The following is a 20,510-nucleotide window of genomic DNA, read 5'->3' on the forward strand; positions in this document are numbered from 1 at the left end:
GTATTAATCGCTTGCACAGCATGTGATAAATATGGCACTAGTTTTGTGGTTTCTTTGATACTTTTTCTATGACTTTTTAACCCATTTGCACCAAAATGTGCGACTAATGATAAATTAACCCCAATAAATCTATAGGCACCAGAAGTCAGATCGGTTATCAAGTCGGATCAGCAACTGCACAGAAGAATTCTGTATAGGAAAGTTAACTTTTAAAGTTTCCCTGTCATTAAAATAACTTTTGACCTGTTCTAGAGACGTCAATGGTTTATATCAATCGGAGTCAGAGGCCGGGTTCACACTGCGGAGGCTCCGGATGGAATTTCCGCCAGAGACCCCATGGGCGGCACCAGGACCATGCGGACTGCATTGCCGGCCCCATAGACGGCAATGGATTTTTTTGAGCAGATCCGCCAAAAGATCTGCTCAGAAATGCATTGCTATCTATGCAGATGGCAATGCAGTTAGCGCGGTCCTAGCGCTGCTCGCAGGATATGCGGCACAAACGTCATCTGGAGATCCACAGTGTGAACCTGGCCTGAGTGTTCAGGTTTTGACTGATCAGTAGAATCCGTATACGTACAGTTTAAGACCGTGACATAGCTACCATATTTTTTGCCGTATAAGACGCACTTTTTCTTCCCCAAAACTGGGGGGGGGAAAGTTGGTGCGTCTTATACGGCGAATACACACCTATCGGGTCGGTCCCTGTGGCCATCAACGGCCGGGACCGGCGGCTAATACAGGACATCACCGATCGCGGTGATGCCCTGTATTAACCCTTCAGATGCGGCGATCAAAGCTGACTGCCGCGTCTGAAGGGGAAGTGACACTAACCCGGCTGTTCGGGACCGCCGCGGTGAAATCGCGGTGTCCCGAACAGCTTACAGAACACCGGGAGGGACCTTACCTGCCTCCTCAGTGTCTGATCCGTGACGGGATCCCCTGCATGGCGGCGCTCTCCTTCGATGGCATCACATCATCGCGCACGCCGTCCCGTCATCCAATAGGAGCGGCATGCGTAGCGACTTGATGACAGCGACGTGGTGATGACGGCGACGGAGAGTGTGGATCCCGGGGAAGAAGACGTCCGGAGCGTCGGGGACATCCCGGGGACGCCGCGACAGCGATGGAGCGACATCCAGGGCAGCGGTGACGGGTCCGGAGCGGCGGGGACACGTGAGTATTACCTCCTATCCAGTGGTCTTCAACCTGCGGACCTCCAGATGTTGCAAAACTACAACTCCCAGCATGCCCGGACAGCCAACGGCTGTCCGGGCATGCTGGGAGTTGTAGTTTTGCGACATCTGGAGGTCCGCAGGTTGAAGATCACTGTTGGGTGCAGAATCTTTTTTTTCTAGATTTTGCACCTTTAAAATTGGGTGCGTCTAATATGCCGGTGCGTCCTATAGGGCGAAAAATACGGTAAGCGTGCACTTCTCTAGGACACATTTTTTTTTATAATGACTAATACACTTTAACCCTTCATTTTTTCCAATTTAGTTCTTTATATTTTCATTATCCATTTCTTTATATTATCTATTATTTCTTGTCCCATTCTATGCACTGGGAAACCTAGGTTTTGGTGTACTTTGTGATACTTATGCTGGTTTTTACTGTTTTTATTTCGTAGTGCACAAATGAGCCTGTTCTCTGTGTCGCTTTCAACCCCGTGGACAGCTCTTATATTGTCACCGTAGGCAAGTCACACATACACTTCTGGAGCTGGAGTGGCGCTTCACTTACTAAGAAACAGGGCATTTTTGGGGTAAGTTTCTGCTTTTGACGAAATATCATTGAAAAAACTGAATTGTCTCTGCTCCACTCATTACAGTGAATATTTTGTTTCCTGCCCCTTGTAGAAATATAAAAAGCCTCGCTATGTGCAGTGCGTACTCTTCGACCGAACTGGGGACGTCCTTACTGGAGACTCGGAGGGACAGATATTAACCTGGGCAAGAAGTGCAGCAGATACACGGACGTTGGGCAAAGGTGCAAAAGGTGAGAAATAACGTGAAAATGACATGTTTATAATATACTTTATCTAAATGATTTTAGGGTTTTTAAAGGGGTTATTCAGGATTAGAAAAAAAAAAAAAACAGCACCACAGCTGTCGCCAGGTTGTGTGTGGTATTGCAGCTCTGTTTCATGGAAATAATTTTAGCCAAGTTGCAATACCACACACAACCTAAGGACAGGTGTGGTGCTGTTTTTTTGAAGAAATCAGCTCTGTTTTACTAATCCTGGATATCCCCTTTAGCTATTAGGCTGGAAACCAATATGATGTTTTTTTGTATAAAAATGCTCCCAAAAAGGCCATACTTGCTGCACGGTGTTTTTTTTAAATTATTTTTGTATGGTGTGTGTAGGGCCAAAAACCCTATTTCTGAGCCCCAATAAACACTGGGGGCAGATTTACTATTGCAAACACACCAGAATTCTGAAGTAATTTGAGACAAAAAAAATTCTTACCTCACATTATATTATTTATTATTTTTTTTTTTTTATATGCTAAAATGTTGGTACGATTCTGATGGAAAGTAAACAAACTAGTAGTTGATATAAGCCTAGACTAGACTGTGTAAAATTGGACCAGACAGTACCCTGGTGTGCCAGATTTATTAAAGGAAGTACTCCGGACAAATTTTTTATTTATCTTATATACTCAGGTTGCCACCAAAATAAACTTTCATTATAGCCGGAGTACTCCTTTAAACAGCCTGAGCCACTGCGATACATCTGGAGCATTTAAAGTGGTACGCCGGTGGAAAACTTTTTTTTTTTTTTTTATAAATCACCTGGTGTCAGAAAGTTAAACAGATTTGTAAATGACTTCTATTAAAAAAAATCTTAATACTTCCAGTACTTATTAGCAGCTGTATACTAGAGAGGAAGTTCTTTTCTTTTTGTAGTTATTTTCTGTCTGACCACAGTGCTCTCTGCTGACACCTCTGTCCATGTCAGGAGCAAATCCCCATAGCAAACATATGCTGCTCTGAACAGTTCCTAAAAATGGACAGAGGTGTCAGCAGTGAGTACTGTGGACAGACAGAAAAGAAATGAAAAAAAGAAAAGAATTTCTGTAGTATTCAGCAGCTAATAAGTACTGAAAGGATTAAGATTATTTAATAGAAGTAATTTACAAATCTGTTTAACTTTCTGGCACCAGTTGATTTAAAAAAAAAAAAAAAAAAATTTCCACCGGAGTACCCCTTTAATTAAATACTGTCTGTCTACATTTTCTCTTTCTAAGAATTACATAGTTTTAGCAAATTCCTCCTACTGTGTGACCTATAGCCTGGTTGTTATGTCCTTCGTATGAAGGACATTTGGCTCGACTTATGTGGATTCCTCAGAACATTTACGTTTTACGTTTTAGAATTTTTATTCAGTCAATAAATGCCACAATTGTACATTTTTAGTTTATTATCAACTGAAAATAAATAATAAATATATATATATATATATATATATATTGCACAATATTTTCCCACAACATGTACAATTTCCTATTTTCTTCAATAGTTTTTTGTGCATTTTGCTTGATTGACATCACCAGGTGGATTAGTAGAATTGATTGGTCAGAATATGAAGTATCGTTTGGAATCAGATCAAATATTGCCAACGTTTCAGCCCTTCCGATCTTCCTCAGACTAGTGGTCAACATAGTTACATAGTTAGTACGGTCGAAAAAAGACATATGTCCATCAAGTTCAACCAGGGAATTAAGGGGTAGGGGTGTGGCGCGATATTGGGGAAGGGATGAGATTTTATATTTCTTCAAAAGCATTAATGTTATTTTGTTCCATAAATGTATCTAATCCTGTTTAAAAGCTGTAAATTTTTCCTGCTGTGACCAGTTCCTGAGGTAGACCGTTCCATAAATTCACAGTCCTCACGGTAAAGAAGGTGTGTCGCCCCTTGAGACTAAACTTTTTCTTCTCCAGACGGAGGGAGTGCCCCCTCGTCCTTTGGGGGGGGTTTAACCTGGAACAGTTTTTCTCCATATTTTTTGTATGGGCCATTAATATACTTATATACGTTTATCATATCCCCCCTTAAACGTCTCTTCTCAAGACTAAACAATTGTAACTCATTTAATCGCTCCTCATAGCTAAGATGTTCCATTCCCCATATTAGTTTAGTCGCGCGTCTCTGCACCCTTTCCAACTCCGCAGTGTCCCTTTTATGGACAGGTGACCAAAACTGAACAGCATATTCCAGGTGAGGCCGTACCAATGCTTTATAAAGGGGGAGTATTATGTCCCTGTCCCTTGAGTCCATGCCTCTTTTGATACATGACAATATCCTGCTGGCTTTGGAAGCAGCAGCCTGACATTGTGCTATTCTGTAGTCTGTGATCTACAAGTACACCCAGATCCTTCTCTACCAGTGACTCTGCCAGTTTAATCCCCCCTAAGACATACGACGCATGCAGGTTATTAGTACCCAGATGCATAACTTTACAACATTAGTCTGTTTATGAATTCGGGTAGAAAAACAGACATGGTGCTCATCTACAATCTTGTATAATGATCTGATTGCTTCTCGGCATAATATCAAAAACTAACAGGTTGTTAGTATACATATTTTTTTTTTTTGTTTGAACATGTTGTCTGCACTCTTCCCCACCCCCTCAGCCCAACCCTATATAAGTAGTAGTTAGCTACACATGGGTCATTTCTTTCCTGGCAGCCTCCCAGTCTGACTGGGAGAGCATGGTAAGTGAGCTGTAGCACCTTGTTCACACTGGTGTGGTGCCGTGTCTGCGGGGGGGGCGCGACCAATAGACTGGTTTGAGTGGCATTGGGGCCGCTCTGCCAGTGGGTCGTTCCCCCCCCCGTGGGCATTGGTGTCGCGGCGGTGGTGGTCGCCGCCCAGTACTACGCCATTTTATGCTAGGGACGTTATGGACCCACTCTAAATAGGTGGCCTTGACGTGGCGAGTGGGCTTGGTACTTTTTGATCAAAAATGTATACTAACAACCTGTTAGTTTTTGATATTATGCTGAGAAGCAATGAGATCATTATACAAGATTGTAGATGTGCGACCATGTCTGTTTCTTCTAACCGAATTCACATTAGTCTGTTTCTATTCTATACATCCTATTACTGATCGCAACGTTTCTCTTACCCCCCAGATACGTATCAGATATCACGTCACACACGCGCACATGATGGAAGCGTATCGGCAATGACCTCTCTACGAGGAGGTTGTGTGCTCAGTTCTGGAGGAAAGGACAGGCGCTTGGTATTATGGAGCGAGACGCTGAGCCAACTCAAGGAGTATGAGGTAAGCAATGATGCAAGATGGATGGGAAACTAAGCGTCCATCGCAGTGTTTCCCAACCAGGGTGCCTCCAGCTGTTGCAAAACTACAACTCCCAGCATGCCCGGACAGCCTTTGGCTGTCCGGGCATGCTGGGAGTTGTAGTTTTGCAACAGCTGGAGGCACCCTGGTTGGGAAACATGGGTCCAACGCTTTGCTCCTTCACGTTTCTACTCTGCTTTATTCAGATTCCCGAACAGTATGGTGCCGTACGTTCCATCGCTGAGGGCTTGGAAGGAGAGCTGCTGGTTGGAACAACGAAGAACGCCCTTCTAAAGGGGTCTTTGGAACATGGATTTACGCCTGTTATACAGGTTTGTTTAACTTAAACATTTGTGTATATACTGCAGGCTAATTCCATAAAGAAAATTCAGAGACCACATGAGCCACAAGACCAAATGCATACATTGGGGGAGACTTATCAAAACCTGTTCAGAGGAAAAGTTGCTGAGTTGCCCATAGCAACCAATCGGATCACTACTTTCACTTTTGAAAAGGCCTCTGAAAATGAAAGAAGCGATCTGATTGGTTGCTATGGGCAACTTAGCAACTTTTCCTCTGAACAGATTTTGATAAATCTCCCCCCAATACATAAAGCTGCCAAAGTGTCATAGGAATTTTAATCCTATAGAACACAGATAAAAGTGCTTGGAACATTAAAGGGGTATTCCAGGCAAAACCTTTTTTATATATATATATATCAACTGGCTCCGGAAAGTTAAACAGATTTGTAAATTACTTCTATTAAAAAATCTTAATCCTTCCAATAGTTATTAGCTTCTAAAGTTTTCTGTCTAACTGCTCAATGATGATGTCACGTCCCGGGAGCTGTGCATGATGGGAGAATATCCCCATTGGAACTGCACAGCTCCCGGGACGTGAGTCATCAGAAAGCAGTTAGACAGAAAACAACAACTGAACTTCAGAAGCTAATAACTATTGGAAGGATTAAGATTTTTTAATAGAAGTAATTTACAAATCTGTTTAACTTTCCGGAGCCAGTTGATATATAAAAAAAAGTTTTGGCCTGGAATACCCCTTTAAAGGGGTACTCCACTGGGAAATTTTTTTTTTTTTAAATCAACTGGTGCCAGAAAGTTAAACAGATTTGTAAATTACTTCCATTTAACTTAACCCTTCCAGTACTTATCAGCTGCTGTATGTTCCAGAGGAAGTTCTTTTCTTTTTGAATTTCCTTTCTGTCTGACCACAGTGCTCTCTGCTGACACCTCTGTCCATTTTAGGAACTGTCCAGAGTAGGAGCAAATCCCCATAGCAAACCTATACTGCTTTGGACAGTTCCTGACATGGACAGAGGTGTCAGCAGAGAGCACTGTGGTCAGATAGAAAAGAAATTCAAAAAGAAAATAACTTTCTGTGGAGAAAACAGCAGCTGATAAGTACTGGAAGGATTAACATTTTTTTTAAATAGAAGTTATTTACAAATTTGTTTAACTTTCTGGCACCAGTTGATTTATATAAAAAAAAATGTTTTTTAGGGGAGTACCCCTTTAAGAGAACAGTGGAGAATATGCAGAAAATGAAATGAGAGCAATTCAGAACATTTTAGAAATGTAATCTTTAAAAATCAACACTACTGTAAGAAATGTTACTGCTTTTCAGATACAATCTAATATGCATTTTGTATAATACAATAATATGTATTCTCATATTTCCATTAGCAGAATTGCGCACCTAGAACAATGCGGTTAAAACTTTACATCGTTCTGTGTAAATCGCTCTTGAGCTGGGTTGATACCTAGTGGCTCCGATCCACAAGTGCATTTACCATGTGGCAGAACTGCATGCGTTCTACCACGGATTACTGTGGTTGTACAATTGGGTTTCACTTTTATTTAAAGCATCACAGAATCACAGTAAAATGTGCGCGCTTCTGCCATATGTTAAAGGGGTACTCCGGTGGAAAACAAATGGTTTTTAAATCAGCTGGTGCCAGAAATTTATACAGATTTGTAAATTGCTTCTGATCGCGGTGGTGCCTCTGCTGGGGACCCCCACGATCTTGATTGATACACCCCAATCATCCGGTGCAGGGAGCAAACTTCGCTCCGTGCCAGATGACTGGCGATGCGTGACATCACGGCCATGCCCCCTCAATGTAAGTCTATGGGAGGGGGCATGGCCATGATGTCACGAGCCTCTGGCGCTGCCCCCGACGCTCTAAACGAATGTCAGGTGCAGCAGGGAGATCGCGGGGGTCCCAGAGGCAGGATCCCCCGCGATCAGACATCTTATCCCTCATCCTTGGGGATAAGATGTCTGGGGGTGGAGTATTCCTTTAATAGATCTTTTAAATGTTATTCTTGGAACATGCTTTACATTGCCTCATTACTTTGCATTGCACATTGTCTCTTGCAGGGGCACACAGATGAATTGTGGGGTCTGGCTACCCATCCGTTTCAGAATATGTTTCTGACCTGTGGGCATGACAAGCAGTTGTGTATCTGGAATGGAAATGACCATACTCTGAACTGGGCTTGTGTGCTGGAGGTGAGGCAAGAAAGGGTTAAGTGCAAATGGGGTTACTCATAAAGAAAAACCCTGTCCGTATGTCCTATTAGGGCATAAAGTCCTCATAATGGGGAGAGTCGTCCATATAGGACTACCTACCATGAACCAGAGCAGAGAGATGGCATTTGCTCTTGCTGACCTGGCCTGTCTAATACATGGTCGGCAAGTCATGTCAGTGGCCACTTTGTGTTCCCACATTTTCTCTGCTGCGCTTGCTTTTATTTAGTGCTTACCACAGTGGGGAAAAAATAATAATAATATATATATATATATATATAATATATATTTGGTATGTGTGTGTGTATATATATATATATAGCGAGCCATTACTTGTGGGTATGAGCAAAGGAAACGAATAAAGGGGGTTATTTAAAGGGGTACTTTATTTTTTTTAATCAACTGGTGCCAGAAAGTTAAACAGATTTGTAAATTAGAAAAAAATATAGGGCATTTCCGCTCACCTGGGACTTGCGCGGCTACCTCCAGACAAGTAGAAAAAAAGCCAGCAAGTAGAAGTGAAACGTCCGTCTTTATTCAGGGTTCTTCTTTAAAAGCCTTCACGGTGGCAGACAAACAGTGGACATATCAAAAATGTAAAATATTGCACAAAAAGAGAGGGGTCCCAAACATGGACAAACAGTGGACATATCAAAAATGTAAATTATTGCACAAAAAGAGAGGGGTCCCAAACATGGACAAACAGTGGACATATCAAAAATGTAAAATATTGCACAAAAAGAGAGGGGTCCCAAACATGGCTTAGCCATGTTTGGGACCCCTCTCTTTTTGTGCAATATTTTACATTTTTGATATGTCCACTGTTTGTCTGCCACCTGAAGGCTATTAAAGAAGAACCCTGAATAAAAACGGACGTTTTACTTCTACTTGCTGGCTTTTTTTTTTTGCTTTTTTCCGATTTGTAAATTACTTCTATTAAAAAAAATCTTAATCCTTCCAGTACTTATTAGCTGCTGAATACAACAGAGGAAATTCTTTTCTTTTTGGAACACAGAGCTCTCTGCTGAATCACAAGCGCAGTGCTCTCTGCTGACATCTCTGTCCATTTTAGGAACATATCACAGAAATCGCCATAAAAGCTGTAGCATACAAATTATTCGGGGACAGGCAGGCCCGCTGAAAACAACCGCACATAAACACCACACAACAGACAAATCCTTTCACACACACAAATTCTCGGAGCTCCCATGATAGCTAACCAGTCGAAGACTGCGAGGCTCCCCTAACTTGGGGGTCAGTAGAGACATCCAGCAACAACCAGGGCACCCAAACCTTATCAATTTTTTTTGGGCAGTTCCTACTGACATATAGTGCGTGATAACAAAGGGACATACTTATTGACTAGAGCTATCCACCGGGTCAGGGGAGGGGAAGATACATCCTTCCACGCCATCATGATCACAAAACTAAAGGAACCGGATCAAAATGCGTCTATAGGAGCCCGACACCAACAAAATTAACAACCCCCAGTAAACACACCTCCGGCGTTAAAACGAAGGGTAATTCCAAATGATCCGACAGGAACTTCATAACCTCCGTCCAAAAGGGCGCAACACAGAAGCAGGACCAAACCGCATGAAAGAAAGTGCCCCTCTCAATCCCACACCTGAAACATAACTCTGAGCTAGAAACCCCCATCTGACATAGTCTCACCGGGGTATAATACAAGCGGAGGACAAACCTGGATTGAATAAGCATATCCCGAGCACTAACTACTGACGGATAATACGTAGTAACAACCTCCTTCCACATGTCATCCGAAAGACCCGGAATATCCGCAACCCACTTCAGTTGCGCCACCGCAAATTTGTCTGGGCCCACTGACTGCAATAAAGCATAACTCTGGGTGAGAGGCTTGGCCAGGTCGGTGGTCCCCAGGAGCAGCTCCAAATCATTAAAGACGGGGGTAACTTCCAGGTAGCTAATCTGCGCAGAGACTGCATGTCGCAACTGAAGATACCGGAAGTGGGCATCCTGAAGAATGTTGAAATGGTCCCTGATCTCGGCAAATGAAGGAAAGACACAGTCATCTCCAAACAAGTACATGGCAAATTTGAGTCCCTGGGAGCTCCAAAATACGGCTGCCTCCAACTCCCGTAGGTGTTCCAAATGTGGATTGCCCCACAGGGGTGCTCTGGGAAAAACAACCGGCTGGGGGAAACGCCCAGTAACCACCGACCAGGCCGCTGCCACCGTCTTAAGAGGTGCCGGAAGGGAAAGAGAGGGAACATACCTGTATAACGTATTAGTCAGCATCTCATAAGAGCCTAAGAGTGCCCCCGCCAAGGCCGTGCAGGCGTAGGAAAGGTCCAGGTCGATCCACCAGGATGCGTACACCAGCTGCGAGGCTAGAAAATAATTATGCATATTAGGGGCAGCCAATCCCCCCACCCCCCCCCACCCCGCTGCTTAGGCACCTGGAGCAAAGCCTGTCCCAACCTCGGAGGTTTATTCTGCCAGTAGAAGGATCTCAGAGCTCGGTTAAGTTTGACAAAAAAATTTCCTGGGTGGGATAATAGAGGATAAGTGAAAGAGGTAGAGGAACTTGGGGAGGAATATCATCTTGAAAATATTAACCCTATCGGCCAGAGACAAGGGCAAGGAGTCCCACACTTGCAAACGAGTAAGTGTAATATTAAAAAGGGGATCCAAGTTAAGAGCCATAAACTCAGAGTTGGTAGGGGACACCTCCACCCCCAAATATCAGAACCTGGGCATCGCCTGCAACCCATTAGAGAGTACAGAGGGCAGAATCCCCGCACAGGACAAGGACATTATAGAAGATTTGGCCCAGTTAACTTGCAACCGTGAGACTACCCCAAACCTCTCCAATAGACTGAACAGAGCATCCAGGGAGTCCCTAACATCAGCTAAGTACACTAAGGTATCGTCTGCATATAGAGAGATCTTCTCAACCAGGGAACCCCTAGGGATCCCTTTAATGGAGGCAGAGGAGCGAACCGCCGCCGCCAGGGGCTCTACAGCCAAGGCAAACAGGGTGACAGGGGGCACCCTTGCCTAGTGCCCCTACCTAGCTGGAACGGCTCGGATATCTCTAGGTTAGTTCGTACTCGGGCCCTAGGAGAATCATACAGCAACCTAACCCATTTCCTAAAAATAGGTCCGAAGCGGAGGATTCGCATCAGGCACCAAATATAATGCCACTCAACTGAATCAAAAGCCTTGTAGATGTCAAGGCTGACCACCAGGAGATACATCTTCCTCCACCGCGGAAATGTTAAGTTGGAGTCTCTTCACATTAATATCAGTGGCCCTCCCTGGCATGAACCCAGTCTGGTCAGGATGAACTATAGAGGAAATGACTCCCCGAAGCCTGTTCGCCAGGATCTTTGCTAGAATTTTTATCCACATTAAGGAGAGAAATAGGATGATAAGAGTCCGGCAAGGTCAGATCCTTACCAGGCTTAGGCAGTACTACAATCAGGGCCTCCCTCATAGAGTCCGGCAGTGCCCCATACTCAAAGGCCCCCGTATACAACCTAAGCAAGATGGGAATCAATTTCTCCTCATTCAGCCTGTACCAGTCTCCCACCAACCCATCTAACCCTGGAGTCTTCCCAGAGGGTAAGTCTTTAACCTCCTGAGCGGTATTCCCGAGCGTGACTCGGGGTTAATTTTCCCTGCCAGGATCGGTAACCCCGAGTCACGCTCGGGGTAGAATTACAGAGTTCCCGGCCGGGCTGCACGATATATCGCAAAAGCAATGCGATATAGCGATGCGGCCCCCGGGAAAACATGCGATTATCTGCTCTGGTTGGCTCCCGTTGCGGGGGCCGGCCAGAGCAGGTAAAGAAAAATACTAAAAGTCAGTGTTTCCCTACCAGGGGGCCTCCAGCTGTTGCAAAACTACAACTCTCAGCATGCCCAAACAGCCAAAGGCTGTCCGGGCATGCTGGGAGTAGTAGTTTCACAACAGCTGGAGGCCCCCTGTCAGAAAAACACTGAGCTAAATGTAAAAGGGAAAAGTAGTAAAATAAAAAAACCTTTTGCTCACCTAGTCCCGGTCCCTGCAGATGTCGTTCCCCTACGTGCGCTCTGGTCCCTGCTCTATTCATCTTACAGGACCTTTCACTTTTCAGCCAATCACAGGCCGCAGTGGTGTCAAGCCTGTGATTGGCTGAAGGGGAAAGGGCTTGTTCTGCAGCAAATACACTAGGTTTGAAATCTGCCCGGCAAACCCAGTGTATACTGCTGCAGAACAAGGTGACAAGGGGGGGGGGGGGGGGGAGGAGACTGTGACAAAGGGGGGAATGTGACATGAAGGGGGGGGGAAATGTGACAGGGGGGAATGTGACAAGGGGAGGGGAATGTGACAAGAGGGGGGAATGTGACAGGGGAGGGGGAATGTGACATGAAGGGGGGGGATGTGACAAGGGGGGGATTTGACAGGGGGAGGGGAATGTAACATGAAGGGGGAGAATGTGACAAGGGGGGGAATATGACAGGGGGGGAAGAATGTGACAAGGGGGGAAGAATGTGACAAGGAGGGGGGAGAATGTGACGGGGGGGATGTGAAATGGGCGGGGGAGATGTGAGATTCAGTGCAAAAAATTGTACCGCTTTTGGTACAAATTTCCAGAAAGAATCATACCGCCATGGAGGTTAATAACCCTGGACACTTCTTCAGCTGTGAACGGGTCCTCCAGGCCAGAGGACTGGAGCGAAGTCAACGGAACCAGGGGGAGGCCTCTCAGGAAGGATAATATATCCCCAGGATCCACCCCAGAGGAGGAGGAATACAATGAGCTATAGAAGGAGCGGAACACTTCAATAGTAACTAACGTGTCTGAACTAAGCATCCCATCCCGGCCACGTACACTAGGAATAGAAGCCACAGGACGGCTTTCCCGAGACAAGTAGGCTAAAAGTTTCCCATTCTTATCCCCAAATTCAAAGATTGCTGCCTCCCTCGCTGCTAGTTTAAAATGAACCCGATCCTTCTGGATAATCAGCAGAAACCGCTGAGCCCTAGCCCACTCCCTCTCGGCCTCCAGAGAAGGGTCCCTTACCACCGCCGCCTCAAGAACCCCAATTTCGGACTGCAATGTCCGCTCCCTGGCCTCCGGAGTACCCCTTTAATCACATTTTGGCTGCACGAGGCCAGTATACAACAAAACAAAAAGGGTTCCAATATATACTGCGGCATAGCCTTTAAATAAGCGCTATAAAAAATATATATATATTTTTCTTATATAGTGCAGCATAGGCTGTTATTAGGGAATAGGGTAGAGGTTCTTGTGTATGCCTCATGCTTTCTTGTTTTAGCTGATGTGGCAGGCATGAAATTCTAGCCATGTTCATTGCTCACAGAATCAAGGGAATGATTTCCTAATGTTGCTGACAGCATTACCTGTAAAGGCAGTATCAAAAATACTAAATATATTATATAATTATACAGAGAAAGAAATCCCACCCCAAAATTTATATATATATAAAAAAAGAATATGCACCCTTAAATAATTCAAACCCCAAGCAAAGGTGGGGAACTGCCTTAGGGACCAGACACTATATGATATGGAGCAGTCCTTACAATACGCACCCGTTAAAAACAGTAACCACATAATACATAATTACCTCAGCATACTAGCCCTCAGCCTGGCGTCACGAACTACAGGGTGAACCTTAACCCATCATCTACCGAAACAACACCCCAACTACCATACACCCCCCAAGGGCTACCACATATATATATACCAAGTGTTAAATGGGTACTCCAGTGGAAAACTTTTTTTTTTTTTTTTAAATCAACTGGTGCCAGATTTGTAAATTACTTCTATTAAAAAATCTTAATCCTTCCAGTACTTATTAGCATCTGTATACTACAGAGGAAATTCTTTTCGGATTTCTTTTCTGTCTGATCACAGTGCTCTCTGCTGACACCTCTGTTCATTTTAGGAACTGTGCAGAGTAGCATATGTTTGCTATGGGGATTTTCTCCTGCTCTGGACAGTTCCTGAAATGGACAGAGGTGTCAGCGCAGAGCACTGTGTATACTACAGAGGAAATTATTTTCTGTCACGAATAGACGCTAATAAGTACTGGAAGGATTAAGATTTTTTAATAGAAGTAATTTACAAATCTGTTTAACTTTCTGGCATCAGTTGATTTAAAAAAATAAAAATAAAAATATATATATATATATATAATATATAGTTTTCCACCGGAGTGCCCCTTTAATTATTATACCACACAAATATATATATATATATATATATATATATATATATATATATATATATATATACTCCCCAAGTGTTGAAATATGTCGGTATTACAGATCCTTACTACAGATATGTGTAGTTTTCCCATGCGCTCGTGTAATGCTGACCTTTAGAGGGTTGGCCTATTTAATGGTCTATAGACATTTGCATTCTTAGAAATAATTATTTCACGTATATATAATGATCCAGGAACATACGGCCATACTTAACTTATTTATTTATTTCTCATAGGATCCTGGTTTATGCGCAGATTTTCATCCCAATGGAAAAGAAGTTTGTGTGGGTCTGAGCACAGGAAAGTAAGAATAAAAACCCGTATCTCCGTTCTTTGCCTTTCTATAACATGTCCTATTATTCTTCCGTATGTCCTCAGGCTGGATTCACATTTGTCCGGCGATCTGGCACCGTCCCTGATAGGAATGGATGGGAACACCGGATGTCCCAATCTAGAACTTTGAGTACGATGCCAGACCTATGGACCATTCAGGATTTCTGCCATATGATGTTGATTTACTGGATAAAAAAAAAAAAAATCATAAAAAAAGTACCTCTCATGATCTTGTTAAATTTTATAATCCTCCAAGTTCACTTCCCGCATCATGATAAGCCACCCCCTGCCTTTATTTCGGATAATTTTTTAGTTTTCCACCTTGATATTGCTCTGTATTTTCTGCTCAGTCTCAGATTCACAGACTGGGAAGGGGCGTTCCCCAGCAGGTGTGACATCATCTGAAGCCATACAGGGGAGAACTTCCTCCCCCACTCTGCTACACACAGCCCAGAGCAGTTCAGTGTGAGATGAGCTCTGATTGGCTAAGGCTGCATGCACCCCCCTCAGCACTCCAGACTGCATTTACTGATTTTGGACTTCTGCCAGGCAAGACAGTCTGTGCAAGAGATGGGGGTAATGTGCTCTGGACAAGTAGGGAGACACCTAGTGGCAGCTTTTTATACACAAATAAAACATAGAAAACTTCATTTAAAAAAAAAAAAAAAAAAATACATTAGAAAGTGCTCATTAAAGCGTTTTTATATCCGGAGCCTGAAGGTCAGATGGCAGATATCTTGGACACCCCATATGTGCACAAGGCCTTATTATTTTTCCTATCACTGAGTTTTCCTGCACTGGCTTTACAATGTTATTGCAGTTTTTCATGTACAGATCTGTTAGGGCTCATTCAGATGGTAGAATATCGTCCCAGAACTTCCTTATGCGTAAGGTGCCGACTCAGTTAGACGGTACTTGGACCACCCGGACATGCGTGGTGCAGCAGAATCCAATTTAAAACAATGGGAGGCTGCTGCACTTTAATTTCTGCTAGATTCAGCTTGGGAATTCTGCCCCGTAAATGGGCCCTTATAGTCCCATGTTCCTGCTTTACAGGTGGATGGTCCTGGACCTGCAGTCCCGCAAAATTCTATCTATGCACTCTGATGGGAATGAGCAACTTTCTGTGGTCAGGTACTCTCCAGGTGAGTAAAAGGAAAGGACATAAATGCCTCTTTTTATAAATGTGTTTGATTTTTATGTCCATCCCTGCTCTGGGGACATATCTTGAAAATGAGTTTAGCCTATAGATCAGTGTTTATCAAACAGTGAGCCTCCAGCTGTGGCAAAACTACAACTCCCAGCATGCCCGGACAGCCGAAGGCTGTCCGGGCATGCTGGGAGTTGTAGTTTTGCAACACCCTGTTTGAAAAACATTGCTGTAGATTCCCAGGATTCTCATACTAAGGCTATGTTCACAAGTGTAATTCCGGGAAAATTTTTCACTATGAAATTACGCTGCAGCAGAGTCTCATTGTTTTCAGCGGGATTCTGTGACACTGTACACGGCGGATTTTCCGTGGCGGAAACATCTGCCTCAGAAATCCCAATTTTGGCCTCCACAGAAACATTGAACTTGGTCATTGTTTCTGCGAATTCAGCTTTAAAATGCATTGCCGTCTATGGAGGTGGTGCATTTCCAAGCATTCCTAGTGCCGCCGAATCAAGTAAATGTGCGGAATGTCCGCCCATATTTTCCGACAGACAATTCCCTAATTTTCTGCCATGTGAACATAGCCTAAGTGGGTTTGCAGCAGAATCTAAGGCAGTGTTTCCCAACCTTTTTCGGGTCGGGGCACACCTCGGAAATTTTTTTTTCCTCGGGGCACCGCTACCGAGGTTGACAAGCAAGAAAGAAAAAAAAAAAGGAAAAAACGATAAAAAACGCAATGCACTATATCTATTTATGTAGTTTAAAGTGCTGCTTTATACAGCAACTCACCAATGATGTCTTCTCTAATTTGCATTGTTGCCTTCTCTTCTCCATCTGGTCTGGGCCATCATCACGATTTCTTCCACACACAATTCTTCACCTTTAAACCTGCAAAACAAATCTATTAAGCGCCAAACTTTTTTTTCTTTTTTTTTTTTACATGGGTGACAGAGGGGTGTAGAAGAGTGGATATGGGTGACAGAGGGGTGGACATGGGTGACAGAGGGGTGTAGAGGAGCGTACATGGGTGATGGAGGGGTGTAGAGGAGTGTTCAGAGGGGTGTAGAGGAGCGTACATGGGTGACAGGGGTATAGAGGAGCGTACATGGGTGACAGGGGTGTAGAGGAGCATACATGGGTGAAAGGGGTGTATAGGAGTGTACATGGGTGACAGGGGTGTAGAGGAGTGTCCATGGGTGACAGATGGATGTACATGGGTGACAGAGGGGTGTAGAGGAGTGTACATGGGTGACAGATGAGTGTGCATGGGTGACAGAGGGGTGTAGAGGAGTGTACATGGGTTACAGATGGGTGTACATGGGAGACAGAGGGGTATAGAGGACTGTACATGAGTGACAGAGGGGTATAGAGGAGTGTACATGGGTGACAGAGGGGTGTACATGGGTGACGGGTGTAGAGGAGTGTACATGGCTGACAGGGGTGTAGAGGAGCATACATGGGTGAAAGGGGTGTAGAGGAATGTACAAAGGGGTGTATAGGAGCGTACATGGGTGACAGGGGTGTAGAGGAGTGGACAGATGGGTGTAGAGGAGTGTACATGGGTGACAGATGGGTGTACATGGGTGACAGAGGGGTGTAAAGGAGTGTACATGGGTGACAGAGGGGTATAGAGGAGTGTACATGGGTGACAGAGGGGTGTAGAGGAGCATACATGGGTGAAAGGGGTGTAGAGGAGCGTACATGGGTGAAAGGGGTATAGAGGAGCGTACATGGGTGAAAGGGGTATAGAGGAGCGTACATGGGTGACAGGGGTGTTGAGGAGTGTACAGAGTGGTGTTGAGGAGTGTACAAAGGGGTGTAGAGTAGTGTACATGTGTGACAAATGGGTGTAGAGGAGTGTACATGGGTGACAGAGGGGTATAGAGGAGTGTACATGGGTGACAGGTATAGAGGAGTGTACATGGGTGACAGAGGGTGTAGAGGAGCATACATGGGTGAAAGGGGTGTAGAGGAATGTACAAAGGGGTGTATAGGAGCGTAGATGGGTGACAGGGGTGTAGAGGAGTGGACAGATGGGTGTAGAGGAGTGTACATGGGTGACAGGGGTGTAGAGGAGCATACATGGGTGAAAGGGGTGTAGAGGAGCATACATGGGTGACGGGTATAGAGGAGTGTACAGAGTGGTGTTGAGGAGTGTACAAAGGGGTGTAGAGTAGTGTACATGTGTGACAAATGGGTGTAGAGGAGTGTACATGGGTGACAGAGGGGTATAGAGGAGTGTACATGGGTGACGGGTATAGAGGAGTGTACATCGGTGACAGAGGGTGTAGAGGAGCATACATGGGTGAAAGGGGTGTAGAGGAATGTACAAAGGGGTGTATAGGAGCGTAGATGGGTGACAGGGGTGTAGAGGAGTGGACAGATGGGTGTAAAGGAGTGTACATGAGTGACAGAGGGGTGTAGAGGAGTGTACATGAGTGACGGGTGTAGAGGAGTGTACATGAGTGACGGGGTGTAGAGGAGTGTACATGGGTGACAGAGGGGTATAGAGGAGTGTACATGTGTGACAGATTGGTGTAGAGGAGTGTACATGAGTGACAGGGGTGTAGAGGAGTGTACATGGGTGACAGAGGGGTATAGAGGAGTGTACATGTGTGACTGGTGTAGAGGAGTGTACATGGGTGACAGAGGGGTGTAGTTGAGTGTACATGGGTGACAGAGGGGTGTTGAGAAGTGTACATGGGTGACAGATGGGTGTACATGGGTGACAGAGGGGTGTAGAGGAGTGTACATGGGTGACAGAGGGGTGTAGAGGAGTGTACATGGGTGACAGAGGGGTGTAGAGAAGTGTAAATGGATGACAGAGGGCTGTAGAGAAGTGTACATGGGTGACAGAGGGGTGTAGAGGAGTGTACAGAGGGGTGTAGGGAGGTGTACAAGGGTGATAGATGGGTGTAGAAGAGTGAAAATGGGTGATGGGGCATAGGGGTGACAGAGGGGTGGACAGGGGGTGGACATGGGTGACAGGAGGGTGGACAGGGGGTCAGAGGGGTGGACAAGGGGGTAAAAGAGGGACAGGAGTGACAGAGGGGTGGACTGGAGTAACAAAGGGACAGATGGGTGAACAGGAGGGTGGACATGGGTGACAGAGTAGACAACGGGGGTAGACAGGGGGGTAAACATGAGTGACAGGGATGGACAGGGGAGTGGACAAGGCAGACTTGGATGACAGGAGGGTGGACATGGGTGAGAGGGGGGTTGGACATGGATGAGGGGGATGATAGGTGGGGGGACATGTGTTAGTGCGGGTGGACATGAGTGATGGGGGGTGGACATGGGTGACAGGAAGGTGAACATGGGTGACATGGGTGACAGGGAAGGGTGGACATGGGTGACAGGGAAGGGTGGACATGGGTGACAAGGATGTGGTCAGAGGGGTGGACAATGGAGGGTGAACATGGGTGACAGGGATGGGCAGGGGTGACAGAGGGTTGGATGGGGGTGGACATGGATGACAGGAGAGTGGACATGGGAGACAGGGGGTCAGAGGGGTGGACAAGGGTGACAAAGGGACAGATGGGTGAACAGGAGGGTGGACATGGTGACAGGGTAGACTACGGGGGTAGACGGGGGGGGGTAAACTTGAGTGACAGGGTTGGACAGGGGAGTGGACAAGGCAGACATGGATGACAGGAGGGTGGACATGGGTGAGAGGGGAGGTGGACATGGGTGACGGGGATGACAGGTGGGGGGACATGTGTGAGAGGGGGTGGACATGAGTGACGGGGATGACAGGTGGGGGGACATGTGTGAGAGGGGGTGGACATGGGTGACGGGATGACAGGTGGGGGGACATGTGTGAGAGGGGGTGGACATGAGTGACGGGGAGGGTGGACATGAGTGACAGGGAGGGTGGACATGGGTGACAGGGAGGGTGGACATGGGTGACAGGGAGGGTGGACATGGGTGACGGGGAGGGTGGACATGGGTGACAGGGAGGGTGGACATGGGTGACAGGAAGGGTGGACATGGGTGACAGGAAGGGTGGACATGGGTGACAGGAAGGGTGGACATGGGTGACGGGGAGGGTGGACATGAGTGACGGGGAGGGTGGACATGAGTGACGGGGAGGGTGGACATGGGTGACAGGGAGGGTGGACATGAGTGACGGGGAGGGTGGACATGGGTGACAGGGAGGGTGGACATGGGTGACAGGGGGGGTGGACATGGGTGACAGGGGGGGGTGGACATGGGTGACAGGGGGGGGTGGACATGGGTGACAGGGGGTGGACATGGGTGACAGGGGGGGTGGACATGGGTGACAGGGGGGGGTGGACATGGGTGACGGGGTCAGAGGGGTAGACATGGGGGTAAAAGAGGGACAGAAGTGACAGAGAGGGGTGGACTGGGGTGACAGGGTAGACTACGGGGGTAAACATGAGTGACAGAGATGGACGGGAGTGGACAAGGCAGACATGGATGACAGGAGGGTGGACATGGGTGAGAGGGGAGGTGGACATGGGTGACTGGGATGATAGGTGGGGGGGACATGTGTAGAGAGGGGGGTGGACATGGGTGACATGAAGGTGAACATGGGTGACGGAGGGTGGACATGGGTGACAGGAGGGTGGACATGGGTGACAGGGTAGACTGGGGAGTGGACAAGGCAGACATGGATGACAGGAGGGTGGAAATGGGTGACGGGGATGATAGGTGGGGGGACATGTGTGAGAGGGGGTGGACATGAGTGACGGGGAGGGTGGACATGGGTGACGGGGGGTGTGGACATGAGTGACGGGGGAGGGTGGGACATGGGTGACAGGGGGAGGGTGGACATGGGTGACGGGGAGGGTGGACATGGGTGACGGGAGGGTGACATGGGTGACGGGGAGGGTGGACATGGGTGACGGGGAGGGTGGACATGGGTGACGGGGAGGGTGGACATGGGA

At 46.3% G+C, this 20,510-nt stretch overlaps 1 protein-coding gene across 1 annotated transcript in view; it reads left to right on the top strand.

The window, feature by feature from the left end:
• Window positions 1-20,510, top strand: part of EML3 (EMAP like 3) — a gene marked incomplete in the record, with an annotated part of 106,343 nt that overhangs the window by 75,968 nt on the left and 9,865 nt on the right. The window contains 7 exon segments of the mRNA XM_056527536.1: window positions 1,631-1,765; window positions 1,860-1,998; window positions 5,140-5,291; window positions 5,516-5,641; window positions 7,707-7,838; window positions 14,351-14,418; window positions 15,504-15,592. Of these exon segments, the coding sequence (XP_056383511.1) occupies window positions 1,631-1,765; window positions 1,860-1,998; window positions 5,140-5,291; window positions 5,516-5,641; window positions 7,707-7,838; window positions 14,351-14,418; window positions 15,504-15,592 (841 nt within the window).

This window comes from Hyla sarda, chromosome 6 (assembly GCF_029499605.1).
Source record: "Hyla sarda isolate aHylSar1 chromosome 6, aHylSar1.hap1, whole genome shotgun sequence".
Lineage (NCBI taxonomy): Eukaryota > Metazoa > Chordata > Amphibia > Anura > Hylidae > Hyla > Hyla sarda.